The 16,352-nt window shown below is 41.2% G+C and overlaps 2 protein-coding genes across 3 annotated transcripts; both read right to left on the bottom strand.

Annotated features, from left to right (window-relative positions):
• Positions 1-930: 930 nt before the first annotated feature.
• scdb (stearoyl-CoA desaturase b) lies at positions 931-11,967 on the bottom strand. 2 transcript variants are annotated; one of them, XM_051959806.1, is made up of 6 exons: positions 11,668-11,967; positions 9,129-9,369; positions 6,430-6,560; positions 5,901-6,106; positions 4,070-4,302; positions 931-2,691 (listed from the first exon to the last, which is right to left on the bottom strand). In XM_051959806.1, exons 2-6 carry the CDS (start codon positions 9,346-9,348, stop codon positions 2,492-2,494), a joined length of 990 nt encoding a protein of 329 aa, XP_051815766.1. In that variant the 5' UTR covers positions 9,349-9,369; positions 11,668-11,967; the 3' UTR covers positions 931-2,491. The 2 variants fall into 2 exon arrangements, with proteins under 2 accessions (XP_051815766.1, XP_022068160.1); XM_022212468.2 differs by having other exon boundaries at positions 11,720-11,967.
• Positions 11,968-13,049: 1,082 nt separating this feature from the next.
• trmt2b (tRNA methyltransferase 2 homolog B) lies at positions 13,050-16,311 on the bottom strand. The gene is made up of 2 exons (XM_022212423.2): positions 15,271-16,311; positions 13,050-14,607 (listed from the first exon to the last, which is right to left on the bottom strand). The coding sequence occupies exons 1-2, from the start codon at positions 16,135-16,137 to the stop codon at positions 13,993-13,995; spliced, it is 1,482 nt and encodes a 493-aa protein (XP_022068115.1). The 5' UTR covers positions 16,138-16,311; the 3' UTR covers positions 13,050-13,992.
• Between the last annotated feature and the right edge of the window lie 41 nt (positions 16,312-16,352).

Here is a 16,352-nt window from a genome sequence, read left to right as displayed (position 1 = left end):
AGGTGGCTGCAACCCAAAACAGACTGCAGAATTTTGATTTTCTTCCAAACATAAATGAACATTTATTGCTTTTTCCACTGACCACAGATCACCACACTGTACTACCTGACTCTGACACTTGCCATAAATTATCTGTCCAACAGAGGGAGCAAATGCAAAAAAGTCTTCAAATGGATGAAAATTCTTTGTTGAATAAAACCTTTTTATAACCCAAGAAAGTTGCTGTTTTAAAAAATGCATGAAATACAGGTACATGGTGCATTTCTTTGGCGGTAGTTTGTAGGACACAATGAACTTGTAGAACACCTCAAACCATATCTGCGGATCCTGTAAAATTGTGTAAGTGGTGACAAGCAAACTAACAGCATATGAGGGAGACACAGGAGCCAAGCATGACCAACAGAAGTGGATCTCTATCAGCTCTGGCATGCAGGAAGGAGACAAGCCTTTCAATTTAAAAGTACAAAATGTCTGAAAAGAGGTGAGGCAGATGCTAGAGCTGCAGCGACTGAGCAACAAGATAAAGAGAACAACATTCAGAGATTGTTAACTCCTGTTGGATCTACTTACGGGATCAGTATGCAAATGCTTTCATTGTACAACTGTCAGTGAAGATCCAGTGATTTTGGCAAAGGTCAAAAGGGTCAAATAGCACATGTGACGATGCTATTAGAGTAAAAAGTCTTTATTAGTTTCCCAAAACCAAACATTATGTCCTTAAATATAATATGTATACTCTCAGAGGAGTAAATAAACCACAAATATTTAAATTTAAGAAGCTAGAAAAGAGGATTTTGACATTTTTTCTTCAAAATGTATTCAATTAGCTAGTAGTCAATCAATCAACTAATTATTATAGCTCTACAGTATTAAATAAGCACCAAGCTTGTTTCTTTATTCTACAATCGGTTGGAAGAAACGTAACAGAAATGGTGTGATCATAGTTTTTTTTATTCAGTATATGAATAAGGAGTATTACAGAATTCCAACAAAAACAGCAAAACATACTTGGTCACACGTAGAAAATTTGGTTTATTTATGGTTCATACAATGCATACAAAAACATTCTCTGAAAAAAATGTGCCGTTAACACTGTAGAAAATTGTTGCTCTGTAAAAGAGATTACAATGTTAAGTTTGAATCTTGTTTTAGAGCAAAGTATTTGTTTGATTAAGGATTTGTTGTTTTTTTTTTTTACCCCTCAAGTGTTTCTCAAAAGCGGACAGACACCAAACAATGATTAGACAGAAAAATTTTAAGCCCTAATTTACTTCTAGAAGTTGCACTTTTTGATTTTTTTCCCCCAAACAGGCAACCCTCATAAGGCATTTTGGGAAAGACTCCTGACATGTTTCAATAATATCACGCAGCACGAAAGGTCAATGCATCTTCTACACATGGCCTTATCTGAGGGGAGACTGTATTTTAAATGGATACAAAAATGCAAAGAACCGTGATTTAGAGTGAGAAGTTTGATTTAATGTTGCAGTCCAGAGGCACCTACATGAAGAGGGTCAATGATGAAGTCTGAGGTGGCTTCACATCTCAACCGAGGTATAAATTGCACCATACCAGAGAATTTAAGTCCCATTAAGAGCCCCCGGAACAGTTGGATGTCAAAGTATTCCCAAGTATTTGAACTGCATTCACCCAGCTATGACAAACGGGGACAGGTCAGTACAGGGCTGACTATCTTGATGTTGGCCTTGAACACAGCAGCTTATAGTTCAGTACTAGCTTACCCAAAATAGAGAAAAGCTTAGCTTAAAGGAGACAAATATCAAGATATAGCTCCACTCCTTGTGGAATTAAACAAAGCATTACTGAGAAGTTGGGGCATTCTTGCCTGCAGAGAAACCTCACTATTAAGGGCTTCAATAAAGCTTTCAAAGTGCCAACGACTATTAATAAATAGCAAATTAATAAATACAATGTCCAGTAAATTATTACTGCTTTGACACACTGCTCAGACAGACTTGCTTTAGCATCCTAAGGTGGCTTCATTCTCCTTGTGCCTGTTTGATATTTTTGTGAAAAAGCTGTGCTTGCACATGTAGCCAAGTCAGACGAATATGTAGAGTTCACCGAGCAGAGACATGAACAAATTCCAGAAATCAACACTGTCATCGTCGGCTCTGCTGTGCAGAGCATCCAACGTCAAAAAAGGGAAGCGTGACAAAAGCAGGTGCCCTGATTTAAAGTGGGAGTATGGGCTGAAGTTTTTATTGCTGAAGGGACAACAGCTGACTGCACATTGCTGAGGAAAAGTAGAATAAAGAATAATAGTCGGTGAGGACACTTCAAAACTTCAAGAGACCCACGCATTTTAGGGGAAGGTCTACAATTCTTTAAAGCCAATATTAGTCTTGAAAAGAGGTTTAACTTACAATAACAAGCAAGAGAATCACCAACCCACCAGTGAAATGCAGCTATACTTGTTGCTACGGTGTGTCTTGGTTCGACTTGTTGCATCAGGTGCAGATTTGGGAGCTCAGCCACTTTTGTAGCTGCCGTCACCCGTTCGCTGCACGCGAGCGATGATCATTTCCTTTGAAACCCTCTTGCAGTCCGTAGCCAAACCCATGAAGCACATGAGGTCGATAAAGGCTGTGGTGAGATTAAGCTTGCAGCCAAACTCACTTGTGGCGTAGTCGAACGGGAATGTGTGATGGTAGTTATGAAAGCCCTCCCCTGAAAGACAAAAAGAACTTTCTATGATTTCGAGGACATCACAGGATTGTGGCAGCGTGACAAACTGACGCAAACAGCATGTGACTGGTAATTTGATTTAATGCTAAGTGGAGGCATTTTGGACTTCCTAAAAGCTAACCGTCACTTTTTGTAATGCACAAGCTACTTTAGTTTAATTTGACATACTATACCCTACTGAGACCAGTGTACTTTTACCTTCAATCACCGGATGCAATTCTGTGGAATTCTCAGGTTTAGGAGTGATGAGAAGCAACATCCCAGCTAGCCGTCATGTTCAACATGCGTCATTCATGAGTCTGCAATCACTGTGACACTGTCTAGCTGTCATGTCAGTGCCCACATACAGTCAAGTAAAACTTCAACTTAACTTCTATCAAAGTAGAATCAACACTGCAAACAATGAGCAAAGATATAACAACTTTAGGAGATACTGTAACTGCAAATCCAAGGGAACAATGCAGCACAAAGACCTGATCAACACACCAAAAAATGCCTGTTATACATAATACACATATGTAAACCTGACTAAAATTAGATTTGTGTTTTTTAAGTCAATTCCAAAACTCTGATCTAGTGTTTCAATGATGACTTCCATACAAAATAGGCTACAGATACAAACATCTGGTATGCAGTAGTAAACAAGCCAGGAAATGATTCAGATTTTATCACCACTTTACTATGTGTGTTTTACTAATAATGCGTTTACTACAGCTGGTCTTGGTGCTTTGGTACAAGCAAGTCTTGTGTAAAAACTGCATGTAACTAATTAAATGACAATAGCTGAGAGGTGAAAATGACTTCAGTACATAATTGTTTCCAGCACACTTTTTCCCCGCATTTACTCTCAGTAGCAAGAAAACATTTAGTTAGTTAGTTGTACTGCAAGTTTGGACCAAGACGATGTAAATTCTGGTAACATCGCATGGAAGTACAGTTGAAGCTGAAATGTTTGCCAGAATTGTGCATTCCTTTGCAATCATTAGTTAACTGGTGGAGTTGGTAGTGTTTTGCGGTCAACAATGCTCGGTGCTGTTTGCAGCGTCACAGCCCCCATGGTGCCAGCCACCACAAAGAAAGTTGTGTCTCATGGGAAACAATGTTGCTAAAAATAACATCAGGGTACAGCTCCCAGAAACAACTAAACGTATAGCTTGAAAGCTGACTAGTTCTGCATTTGTAGAGTCCTTTTACAGACACCAGACTCAACAGCCGTAAGATTTCCCAACTGTGGCTTGACAAGACAAGTGATGGCATGTCTATTCAAACATCCCTCAGACACATAAAGACACTTATGTAGTCACAATACAGTAGAAGCACACTGTTATAAGACGAATAACGGTGAGTAATGGATCCTTACCTATGGCACTGAAAGCAACCATTGGGTTTTCTCTCGGGTTGATGGTCTTGTCATAAGGCCTGTTGCCCCATATGTGTGCAGCGCTGTTGACCAGCCAGGTGGCATTGAGCACCACAGCGTACCTCAGGAATCCAGGGACGAAGTATCCCACAGTTAAGGATTCACCCCAGAAGTACCAGGGGACCAGCATGGGTAGAAGGAAGCAAAGGGTCACCACAGACAGCTTGTAGTGCCTAAATTAAAGAGAACAAAGTGTATCACTCATTTGGCCATAATTCAGCTTGATGTCAAAAACATTCTATAATCCAGTAAAATGCTCTGGATGCAAATGAAAACATTATCAAAATCTGTACCCATGTCAGGATTAAAGCTCCCATAAAGGCCACAAATGTATTTATTAGCATAATTATCTGCAGATAATTTGCACATTAGTTCACTGCACACAGTCAACATGAGCTTCTGACTGGGTGGCTCGGACCATTAATCCCCTTTACCTGAGAGCAGGAGGGAAAAATCTGGGACTGCTTCCAGGGGAGTAGAAATGTTGGCAGTCAGTTGATAACAAGTGGACACACTATGAAGTGTTATCATGGAGACTGTAACTCTACAAGTACAACATCCTGCAGAGTCTGAGCAGGAGCAGAAACGACATTGAGAACCAGACTAAAAGTAACAGCATAGCCTGGAATTTGTACAGCCTGTAGCTATCCTGCATTAGTGATGCTACATTCTGCGCTACTGTGGGATAAAGAGTTAGCCTAGCCGCGCTAAACAACCCACGGCAACGAATTTAATTCTCTGCCAGGGTGGGTCTAGTTACCCTCCATAAGGCTCGAGGCTGGATTCTCCTAAAACTGGCCGGACGAATCACCATGAAGTGTAGAGTCAGAAGGCGGGCGTAACTAAGTGACGACAGAGGTGCGATGATTCTGACAGAAACAACTAGCCTAGCCTCGCCAGACAACCCACGGCAACGAATTTAATTCTCTGCCAGGGTCGACAACAAAAACAACAACAGTCGTTGAGCTCCATTAGGACCGACTCTGAATAATCTTTCTCTTAACATGTCTGTAATATACTTGAGCTTCACCCACTGACTGTATAAATAAGGCTTCACCGAACTACCGCATCCTCTGATTTCCGGCCTTCTAGCAGCCTATTCGTTGCGCTGATTGGTTGTATACCTACCCAATTGCTGCAGAGTGATTTGATAGACAACCTTTAAGCCCGCCTCCCTCCCTGTCGAGCGTGCCTAGACCCTTGTGAGTTCAGAACATGGGTCTAGCAGGGCTAGGCTAATAAAGAGTGGCATTCATAAGTCACTTTAGAGAGTAAAGCTGTAGAAGACAAGACAATAGATGGGTACAAGCGATGTGTCCTTGACACCTGATGATGGAGCTCGGTGTTGAAATTTGAGGTTTTTGTTACTTTTCCTTGACTTCAACCACAAAGTAGTTGTGACAGTGAGATGATAAAGGGAGTGTCAACCCGCAAAATGACTTTTTTCTTACCGTTCTGCATTAACATTTTGTCTGATACACTGAAGAAAAATAAAGTGCAGTTCATATTACTATTGGCACATAAATCCAATGAAAATGGCCCTCCATAATCCAGGTGGCATTTCATATTTTTGCATAGGCAAAATAGCTGCAGAGGAGATATGCTTACTGCAAAACAATAAGGAAGTACTAAAACAGGTAATTCTGGTAAAAGGTGCCAGTAGCTGATTACGTAATGTCAGTTGTTACGACTGACAAAGATCTGTTTTGTCTGCTTTTTTGAGCTTCTATTTGGCAAGTAAACCACAAATCAAACTCTAATGTTTTCTTACCGTCTCTGAAACATAACCACTTGATCTGCCTTCAGGTCTGACAGTTCCAGCTTCCTTCCCTTTTCAATGACGTCTGGATGTTTGCGAACCAGGAGCCAACCGATGTGGGCAAAGAAGAACCCCCGCTTGGCATTGTGGGGGTCCGCGTCCGTCTCCGAGTACTTGTGGTGGACACGGTGGTCCCTCGCCCACTCATATATGTCGTTCTGCACACACAGAGACAGCCAGAGATAGAGATGATTATGTGAGGCACCTATAGATAATGCATGTTGGTTTCAGGTCAGCGATCAGGTGGTGGAAGAGCAATAATGCATATCAATCAGATTACACTTTTTTTTTCCCTATTCTGTTATTCAGAAAACTACAGCAGTGCCATTTTATTTTCTAATAAATGATTTAACAAGTAAATATGATAAAAATATAAAATGTTGACAGAATATAAATAAGGCACTGTTCTTCATATCAAAAGTGCTACCGAGTCAGAAATGGGGATTCATGTGCAACATATTTACACTGTTGTTCGTTTTACCTGAAATGCCATAGAGTTGGCGAGAGCGAGGAAGACTCGCAGGGGAAGAGAAGCCTTGTAGGATCTGTGGCTCCATAATCTGTGTGCACCAGCAGTCACACCAAGAGCACTGATAAAGTAGCACACTGCAGCTGGAAGAGAAAGAGGGAGGTGGAGAAGTGAGGCATCTCATGGGAAACCGTCATCACTGCATGGAGATAAATTTTACACCCATGAGAGCAAAGTCACTGGGACGCCGTGTTCTTGTCATAACACTCAGCCCTCTTTGTTCAGAGAGAAGTCATCTATGCAGGGAGACGGGACGGTGGGAGCACACAGGTCTGCCCTCACACTTTTTGTTGTTCTAAAACTGCTGAATGCATTTCTATGTGAAGCCTAGACAAGACTTGTCCAGGATTTGAGAACCGGGGGCTTCTGATTGGCAAAGAGCATTCTGTTGTGGTGTCACGCAGCTCACAATGGGATGTCTATAGGAATGGTGATTGTGCTTTGTCTTCCCCAGTGAAATAATATGCAGCTCAGCATTGCAAAGAGAGGGGAAAATTATGCAGTGCCAGACTGGAAACAAAGTTGAGATTGTTCAGGAATTTGAGTCATGCCTCACTTGTCTACATTTATAGAGCACAAATTCTAATTATTCAGCAAACTGTTTGACACTACCACTGAAACTCAAATACTTATAATTTGGGAGATGCAACACATTCTAATAATCAGCCATAGGTTTGAGTTCTGAAGGATGGCAGAAGCTTTGAAGCACAGACATATACAGAAATTAGTACTATGTTAAACATAAAATAAAGGTACCCGTGATACAAGTTTTAAATGATAGTTCTTTGTATTAAAGCTAAAAAGTTATCTAAATCCAACATGCTGTGCGTAATAAAGAACTCACCCCTGAGGCTAGCTCCACACTAATACCTTGTCATTTTAAAACAAAGACACTCCCTGCATGATGCAGTTCCTCTAGAAATATTCTCAGTCCAAGCCTGAAAACGCATATTACATGCCAGTGTAAACAGCAACCAGAGGGCTGAGATGCAGAGTTGTGTGACAGGAGGATACCAGACCAGGAAAGGACATGTGGACCTAATCAGGAAGTGAATGAGGGTGTTTGCACCATTGTTTCCAAAAGTGACTGAAGTTCCTGAAGACCCTTTCCCTGTTAGGAGGGTGGAAAAAGCTTTCCAAAAGATCAAAACACACAGAAATGACTGCTTAAAAGAAATACCCACATACTTGCTGACAACGCCTTACCTACTATATAAAAAATAAATAAATAAATCTACTAAACCGATTACTGATTGCAGCTGGATTAGACCCACTCAGGTCTGTCTTCTACAAGGCCTGTTCAGGCAAATCAGAATTTAAAACAGGGCATTTTCAGAAGCATAAAGTCAAGTTAATTGGCTTACCAGTAACAAGCTATGGCAAAAATCAAAAGACATTCCAGCAGAGGGACGGGTTACAAAGCCTGTCCTTAGGCTCTGGAACTCAATATGTCAAAAGAAAAGTGGGAACCACTGAACGTTAACAGAAGTGTCTGACTTCCAAATTTCATCCAAAAGCGGTGTGACAACTGCACAACAGCTCATCCAGGAGGTCACAGAAGATCAAGGGGAAAATCAGAGGGACTGCAGGCCTCTTTCACCAAAAAGGGTCCATGTTTGTTACTCTACGGTCTAAAAAACATTGGGCAACACGGCACCCATTTGAAGACTGTGAGACAAAACCCACAGCTAACCCAGAACACCACTAATGTTTGTCTACATTTTGCTACAGCAGATGACTCTCGAGCTGTTCCAGAGAATGTTCTACTTATTGATGAACGCTATAACTACAGTCAAGCATGAAGGTGGCAGTATATAATGTGGTTTGGATGCTTTGCTGCTTCCGGACAGCTTGCCATTATTGATGGAAACAAACTCTTCTCTCTTCTAGAAAATACTACAGGAGATACTTCAGGTCATCAAACTGACTTAAAGCTCACGCCCTACTCGGTTACACAACAGGACGGTGATGCCAAGCATAATAGTAAGTGCAGCTCTGGAGGACTCAAAAGGAACAAAATTAAAGCTCTGGAGTAGTCAAAGCGCTTGACCTGAACGTCATTGAGATGCAGTGGCTGGACCTGAAATGAGCAGCTCATGCTCTCAAACTCTCCAAATGGCTGGACTAAGCTAAGAAAAGTGGATCAGATATCAAACTACAACAATATCAGAAACTGAGCTCTGCTTATTGGAAGCATTTGGTTGCAGTCGTTGCTGCTGCTGGAGGTAGCACAACTTGCAATTAAGTCCAGTTTGTCACATTGGCATCCAGGTATCAGACAGTATTTTGTTTTAACAAACAGAATCACAATTTAAACTTGTGCTTTCCGTGTACTCGAATGGTCTTTGTCTTATAATGAAGCGGTTTAAGGATGCCACTGAGTTCAGTATGGCAAATAGACAAAAACAGCAGAAATCAGGGAGGGTTGAATACCTTTTCACTGCCCTGTATGCTGAAAATTACAAGGCCAGAGTGACTCATTCTCTATTATTCCCATTGGCATGATCCCTCAGGCTGTATGCACTGTAGTTAGCAATGACAACACAACATCAGCACATTCTGTTATCTGACTGTGGCCCACTGCAAGGAAAAAAAAACAACTAAAAAACCCTGCACAGCTCAGCATGCTACAGTATTTACAAAATACTTACTCCATGCAAGAGTTAAAGGCGATGCGGAGGGAAGGAGAAGCAGTCCATACAGCGCAGCGATATGTAGGAGGGACATGAGTATGATATTTCTCCACACAAACATCATCGGCGGTTTCCCCTCTTTCTCTTTGTAGGTGTCGTCAAAAACATCGTCCGCAGTCTCTGCCATGGCACCTCCGTTTTGCTGCTTGTCACCGTGCTGGTTCCTGGTTTCGATCATATTTTTTCCTCTATGGGGGCCCTGTTGGAACAGCAGTGCGAAAAGGCAGAGATGTTGCTCAGTGAAATGCGCACAGCGGGATGCAGAAACGAGAGAGGAAGGTACGGCGGCTGGCTGTGTTCATTCAGCAGCGCCGGGCTAGGGTAGTGGCTGCAAGCATGCCTGTCCTCCACTGTCATACCAAGAGTCATTTATCAGTTTTTTTTTCTGTTGTAGTTTTTGTTCTTTTTTGCACGGCGCTTTAATCCTATTGGCATAGTTTAAATAGTAAATAGCCCACGTTTCTCTGTCAAGTTACATCACTTTCCACTGCCTCCTGATTCTCATTGGCCCAGCGATTTATGACATGTCGCTGCTGTGTGCGACTTTTAAAGCTTTGCATGTGTTTAATCAGATATAAGCTTTCGTCAGCATACAGGTGATGTTCCACATAGGCAATTCTTAGTTGTACAGTTTAGGAAACAGGTCGTTACGTTTCCACCTGTGCATAGCAGACAATATGAAGTTAGACTCATGTTCGTGCAAGTTAAGGAAAACGCTAAGGGAAACTTAACTTAGACCCGATTCTCCGATTTGTGTAGTTTAATGACACAAAATTAGACATTTCAGGTAAAGACAAATATAAGGAACTGTGATATCTGTGCTTTCTTTGCATCCAGACCACATTAGACCAGGTCCAGGTCCTAAATCACTGGTCTAATGTAAACTGAATTATATCCCCTGAGGCTACAAAAAAAAAAAGTATGATTTGTAAAACGTTTCATCAGTATGTGGAAATGCAAAAATGGAAATGAGACAGTTTTTTTCTCATCTGGACCACATTAGACCAGGTTGAAAAAATATTGTCACAGAAACTGTTTTAAAGGGGGGATACTCTAATGTAAGCAGCCAGAATCAGAGAATTTGGATTACTTCTTAGAAATGTACTAAAGATAGGTTGAGATTAATTTAATAGACCACAGCTAAACAAATAATTGTTTCAGCTTTTGTGCATTTATATATAATGGTTTTAGATTTGTACCTGGTCTGATGTGGTCCACATACAAAACAAGCAGTGAAATCTCCCTTTTCTGCATATTTATAAAATAAATAAAAGTTAAACAAATCACTCACTGGGGTATATTCAGTTTTTAGCCTCTTTAGACAAGACAAAGCAAAGTAGGGCAAGTTTCTTTGTATAGCACCCTTGACGTCCAAGTCTATTCAAAGTGCTTTACATAAAACATTAAGAGCTTTACAGTGAGGCGCAGATCATTAAACCATACCGTGCAGATTTCATGCATAGGCACATGAGAAAAGGAATGTTTAACCTGGATTTAAAGTGTCTACATTTGGTGAAAGTTTACTCTCCACTGGCAGTTTGTTCCACTTGTTTGCAGCATAACAGCTAAATGCTGCTTCTCCATGTTTAGTCCAGACTCTGGCCTGGACTAACTGACCCGAGTCCTAAGATCTAAGAGCCCTGCTAGGTTTGTATTCTCTGAACAAATCATAGATGTATTCTGGGCCTAACCCGTTCTGAATAAGCTAATCAAATTTTGACCCATTTTGATGATTTGTACCTGGGCTACTGGGGTCCAGATGCAAAAAAAAAATAAAAAATGTGGGTTTATTTAGGAGTGCACCTCAACTGTTACACATGGTTTTATATAATGAAGATTAAATGTCCCTGAACTTCTCCCTTAACTGCCCAGTGAGAAGCTCCAAAACAGAAACTCACTTCAGCGTGGTGTCTGGCAGGCACATGAACTCAGTGTAACTCACCCACTGCCACACAGAACTCCTCCCCACGGATCATGTGTGATGCCACAGTGAGCCGAAAACTACTACTGCCACAATTTTTTTTATATACGTTTTACCAGTACGCCAAGCACTACTACTTGTTTCGTAACCTTACTGTATTATTTAAAAAAAAATGCTTCTCCCAATAAACTTCACTAAAAATGAAGTATTTTTAAAAAGCCACCGCACTATACTCACGTTTCTTGTCACTACTTTGACAGACGTTACACGTTTCCGTTCCGCTAAGCTAGCTTAACAAAATAAAAGCGTTAGCCTTATTGCAAGTTTGACCACTCACACTCAGCACACTGTCCAAATGAGTGTGATACAACGTATTTTCATATTAGTTTATTCAATGCATAAGATAAAATTAAGGACATTAATGTTGCATAAACTGAAATATATCGGCGAAACAGCTCCAACATGCTATTTAGGCTAATCTATTTAGCTACTACACGCCAGCATCCCAGTGTGAACAGCGTGTATAAACACCACTCTTATGTTACTCTCTTCATTAAAAATTGCATATTTACTCACTCTGTTCTCTACCAGCCGAGGCAGGCAAGCTGCTGCAGAAACTCGAGCTCACCTGAGATGTAGGTAAAGATGAGAGCAGGTGTTCGTTGCTCCTCAGTGACTAGAGCCCTCCCAATGTCTCTTCTGAGGCTGTTTTAAAGCGCTCGATTGAGAAACTGATGCCAGCGACTGTGGGTGTCCCATTGGCTGTTTCCTTAACTGATGTTTAGCTCCCTCCCTTGCTATTCCACTATCACAGTCACGTTTAGGACCATAGCTGTTGCCTAATCTTTCACATCAGCGTCTTGATCTCAGTTTGATACTTTAATCTGATGAAACGTTGCAAACAAAGGTCATCTGATCTGACACCATGATGTCATGCAGTGCCATGTGGCCATCTATAAATCTGCAATCCAATGACTGTGACCTTTACCCCAAATTGATGACTCGCCTTGTTCCAAACAGTGAGGAATTCGGTACTAATTTCTTTGACGCTTTGCAAGCTTCAGTGAACACTTTTAGACTGTGGGAACATTCTGACTTTTTGGTAGATGCAAAACAGTTTCCAGTTGAAAGCACACATACACAATTTTTTTTTCTCAGACATTAAAAGACAGAAAGAGACAAAAATAAGTAGAAGCTGGTGTGAAATTTTGCAGCCTAAATGTGACTGTTATGCACCCAATTAGGCCAGTAAACCACAGAAATGCATAGTGAACTTTTTTTTAATGTTCAACTTTGGTAGTTTGCCAGACTAAAGGCACTTTCTTCAAAACAATGAGGCATTTCAAGCTTCTGTGCATAATTTCAAAAGTGTAGTTTGGCTTCATAGTTGGAATCTGTGGTCAGAGTGTTCTAACTTTTGCAAAACTTTATCCAACAGAGATACCAAAAAATTTATCTCAGATGTGGAAATCAGCAGTCAGTTGTGGTCAGAGGTAGAATAGACAAAAAGTATCATAGCAAAACAGAGAAAAATCAGGGGGAGTTGGTGTGTAACTTTGCAGCTGAGGTATAATTATTGTGGTAACCTTTTTACATCCATTATTTAAGCACAATGTGAAGTTTAGTGGTAATTTCTGATGCTTTGGAAGCTTTGGTGAACAACTTCAAATGTATAGTCCAACATCATGATTGTAAACTGTGGCCAGAATGTTCAAAGTTTTGGTAGATGCAAAACATTTTCCAGTAGAAAGGATACACAAAATGGTTTTTTTGGATGTTGAAATCAGCTGTCAGTGGTAGTCAGAGGTGTGAAACTTGTAATGTCATTACTGTCTGTTACTTTTTGCCTCCTTCATTTAAGCACAGAAAAACGTCTTTTTTTTCCAGATGTTGCAATCAGCAGTCAGTGGTAATCAAAGGCAGAATAGACGGGCAAGGAGTTGGAATAAAACTTGTAATGTAATTGTCTGTAACTTTTTGCATCCTTTATTTAAGCACATAGTTTAGCCCCCCCAAAATAACAAAACTTACTTTTTCCAGATGTTGAAATCAGCAAACAATTAAAGTCAAAGGCATGATAGACAAAAACATCTTAATGTGAAATGAATGAGACTTTTTTTTAAAAACTATGTAGCCAAAATGTGATTATTGTGTGACATTATACATCTTTTAATAAATCATTTGGCCAATACACCATAGAAATGTACTGTGAACCATTTAAAGTTTACAAGAACAGAAGCAGAAAGGACTGAAATATGTGCAGATTTGAACCCAACAACCTAAAAGTTCATTCCCCTGTCCATCTGCTGATGTTGGCACAAAAGATTTGATGCATGAAATCATCACCACAGAGGAAAAAAAAAATCCCACTATCTTCAAGTCAAGGCCACTTTGTCGCAATGCATGACTTCACATAAACATGAATAACCTCTCTGGAACAAATATTGATACTGAACAGTAACTCATTGTGTTATGAACTTCAGTGAACTGGAAATGAACAGGATGAGCTCACACAAAAGTTGTGCAACAGATGTTGAGATTTTTTATGAAAATGGATTGATGTGAAGAAGCTGTAATGGCGCCACCTGCTGCCCAAATACAGCTGCTACAAGGCACTTCACAGTTTTCACTATTATACTGTTCAAATTTCGGAATAAACCACAATCTGTCCGAGCAGAGCAACGGCCCTGCATACCAAAAAAGGAGGTCTTATCAAGTAGGTGAATGCAAACAACATGCATGGATGAACTATGGCTGTAAGATTATTGTAGGTGGTCACAAACACTTCTGTTGTCATCCAGTATACAGAACACCATTATTCAGCTGTCTGCTTGCTATCAGAAGTAGCCAAAGCTGTTGCTGAAGAGTAAAAGCACAATTTCAAACAAAAAAAAGCATTTGCTACCTCTCAAAAAGTAGCACCAGTTCACAATGAGGAGTGTGTGGGAACATGTCCACAGGCACAGCCAGAATTGGAGAAAATGCTTCTCCTGTGAGTTTCTTCTTCGGGTCGGGAGCACAACAGAGCTCCTTGAAGTTTCTCATAGCCTCTCCATCTGGTTTACAGGAAACATAAAGTAGCCTACGGATAGCAGGTTGGTTTCGTAGAGCACGGATCACTTTGTGGTGGAGGCCAGCTCGAGCAGGGTTTACCACAGCTGTGAGGCCTCTGCCTGCAGAGCTCAGCTGAGACATGAGACCAGGAAGCACCACCTCTGCCTTCCCAGCGATAAACTCACAGTTCAGTACATTATTAAGAGCTGCGTTGTGTGTAGCGTCTTCCACCGCCTGCTCTATGATCTCTATACCGATGATTCTGTCCACTCTGGGAGACATTGTGATGCCGATAGCACCTGTTCCACAGCACACATCTAGAAGAGTACCACCAACTTTTTTTTGTCCTCCGGTTTGGTCAGGGACACACAAGTCTCTCACTGTGCCATACAGCACCTGGGCAGCTGCCTGGTTCACCTGGAAAAAGGCATCAGCAGAGATGCGGAACTTGAAGTCGAGCACCTATAAATGGCAAAAGGCAAATGTAAGCATACATAGAACTGGAGCCACTCATTTTTCTTTACCTGTGAGCATATGCATCAGTTTTATAGCAGTCGTGTTGCACCACACATTGTGAGAACATAAAGAAAAAATGTCATCTTTTGAGTGGCCTTTGCTTGTGCTACAAAACTACTAATCTGTTTAATGCATTTGAAAGACATGGATGTTTACCAGGTGGGAAGGTTCTAAGAAAATGTGCCATCACATTGTATCATGCATAATATTTTTGACAGTGTTCACTCTGATAAACTAAAATTCAGAATGGTCTTGTCACTGCATGAATTTTGAGTCCTGTAACTTCACGGCAGTACAATGCTGAATCAGTGTGGTTCTCTGGTTTTGTTTGTGGGTCATGCTGACATTTCATAGTTTAGTCTCTTAACTGAATTGTTTAAGATGTGCAGATGTGGTTGTCAGACTACAGACAGTAGCTTGAAAAGAGAAGTTCTGCTGATAATTGTTGATTTCCATCCAATCTCTTTCTGTAAGATTGCCACTTAATGCAGCTGTTAAACTTTTTTGACAGCTGGTGTCAAGACAAAAATGAATAATATGCTGCAGCTGGACAAGAGATTATGTTATGTCAAGCCCCTCACTAAGTTTCTGAACTTTAGTGTGCATTACCTCTTCATATATATGTGTTCTGCCATACAGAAGTTGGTAAGGTGATTCTTCGTGGGTGCAACGAGTCATGGCGCTCTCCTGGAAGAACAGGGAGTCCAGCTGACACACTGATCCTGGACCATGTGTGAAATAATCCACCAGTTCAGCCTTGTGGACAGCCACTTCTTCTGGGGTAAGCGTCTGTGGATGAAAGTACACTATAGCCATGGTGTGGCCTTCTGCATTGGTCCTCACTGTGACCTCTCTCCAGTGACCTCCGGTGTGGAACTGCAGGCAAGGCTCCAGCGAGGACAGGCGGATGAAGTCCTGGTAGCATCTGGCTACTAGTTTGTGCTTCTCTGGCATGTTGAGCAGGTGATCTCCATTGATGCAGACAATGTTTCCCTCCTTGCCTGTGCCCACGTAAAAGCCAACAGTCTTTTGATTTCCATCCACTCCTCTGTTGACAGAAAATGTAGACTTGTTGCGGTAGCCATCTCTAACCGGCGATGGCAGAATAGGAAGGACAGGAAAGATGAGGTTACATCTGTCAGGTGAAGACGAATGTGGCTGGAAGTCACCTAAAAGATGCCGTGAAAGCTGAGACAGTATCCTCTCCTGGTTCTTTTGCTTGAGCTCAAGCTGCTCATCATAACTCAGCCTCCACAGAGGGGTGACCACATCAGCCAGCCTTTCCTCCCAGGACAGATGTTCAGCTATGAGAACTTTCTTGTGGCCTTTTCTCCATCTTTTCTTTGATGGTTGTTTCCCTTGGTCAGCTGGAACTGAGTTGTTAGCTGAAAACAACAGGGAGGTTTTCGTCACAGAACACAGGATAGCACGTTTGACAGATGTGACTGACCTGCTACACGTTGCTGCCAAAGTCATTTTGACTTTCAAAGAAGATCCTGTAATGGCTCAGGATGCATTAAGTGTCTGCTACTATCATGAAAACAAAGATAAAAGCACTGTTTAAAAAACACCTATGAGACTAAGCATTCGTGTTCAAACTGACTTTGTTCCGGGAATCAATGAAGTGAAGCGCACGCTTGAGGCTAGCTAACTGTCGTGACGACTTATTTACGGGACATATAACTTTCTAA

The sequence above is a fragment of the Acanthochromis polyacanthus genome, chromosome 15 (assembly GCF_021347895.1).
Source record: "Acanthochromis polyacanthus isolate Apoly-LR-REF ecotype Palm Island chromosome 15, KAUST_Apoly_ChrSc, whole genome shotgun sequence".
NCBI classification, from domain to species: Eukaryota; Metazoa; Chordata; class Actinopteri; family Pomacentridae; genus Acanthochromis; species Acanthochromis polyacanthus.
Note: the sequence above shows the minus strand (reverse complement) of the source record. Positions and strands in the feature narration are given on the sequence as shown.

What these genes read in the sequence shown, in the direction of transcription:
- trmt2b (XM_022212423.2), bottom strand. Translation starts at nt 16,137, where the DNA reads ATGACTTTGGCAGCAACGTGTAGCAGGTCAGTCACATCTGTCAAACGT. An exon ending in GAACACATATATATGAAGAG is followed by an intron (nt 14,608 to 15,270) that starts GTAATGCACACT and finishes TGCCATTTATAG; the next exon opens with GTGCTCGACTTCAAGTTCCG.
- scdb (XM_051959806.1), bottom strand. Translation starts at nt 9,348, where the DNA reads ATGATCGAAACCAGGAACCAGCACGGTGACAAGCAGCAAAACGGAGGT. An exon ending in GTGGTTATGTTTCAGAGACG is followed by an intron (nt 4,303 to 5,900) that starts GTAAGAAAACAT and finishes TCTTTAATTTAG; the next exon opens with GCACTACAAGCTGTCTGTGG. An exon ending in GGTTGCTTTCAGTGCCATAG is followed by an intron (nt 2,692 to 4,069) that starts GTAAGGATCCAT and finishes TTTGTCTTTCAG; the next exon opens with GGGAGGGCTTTCATAACTAC.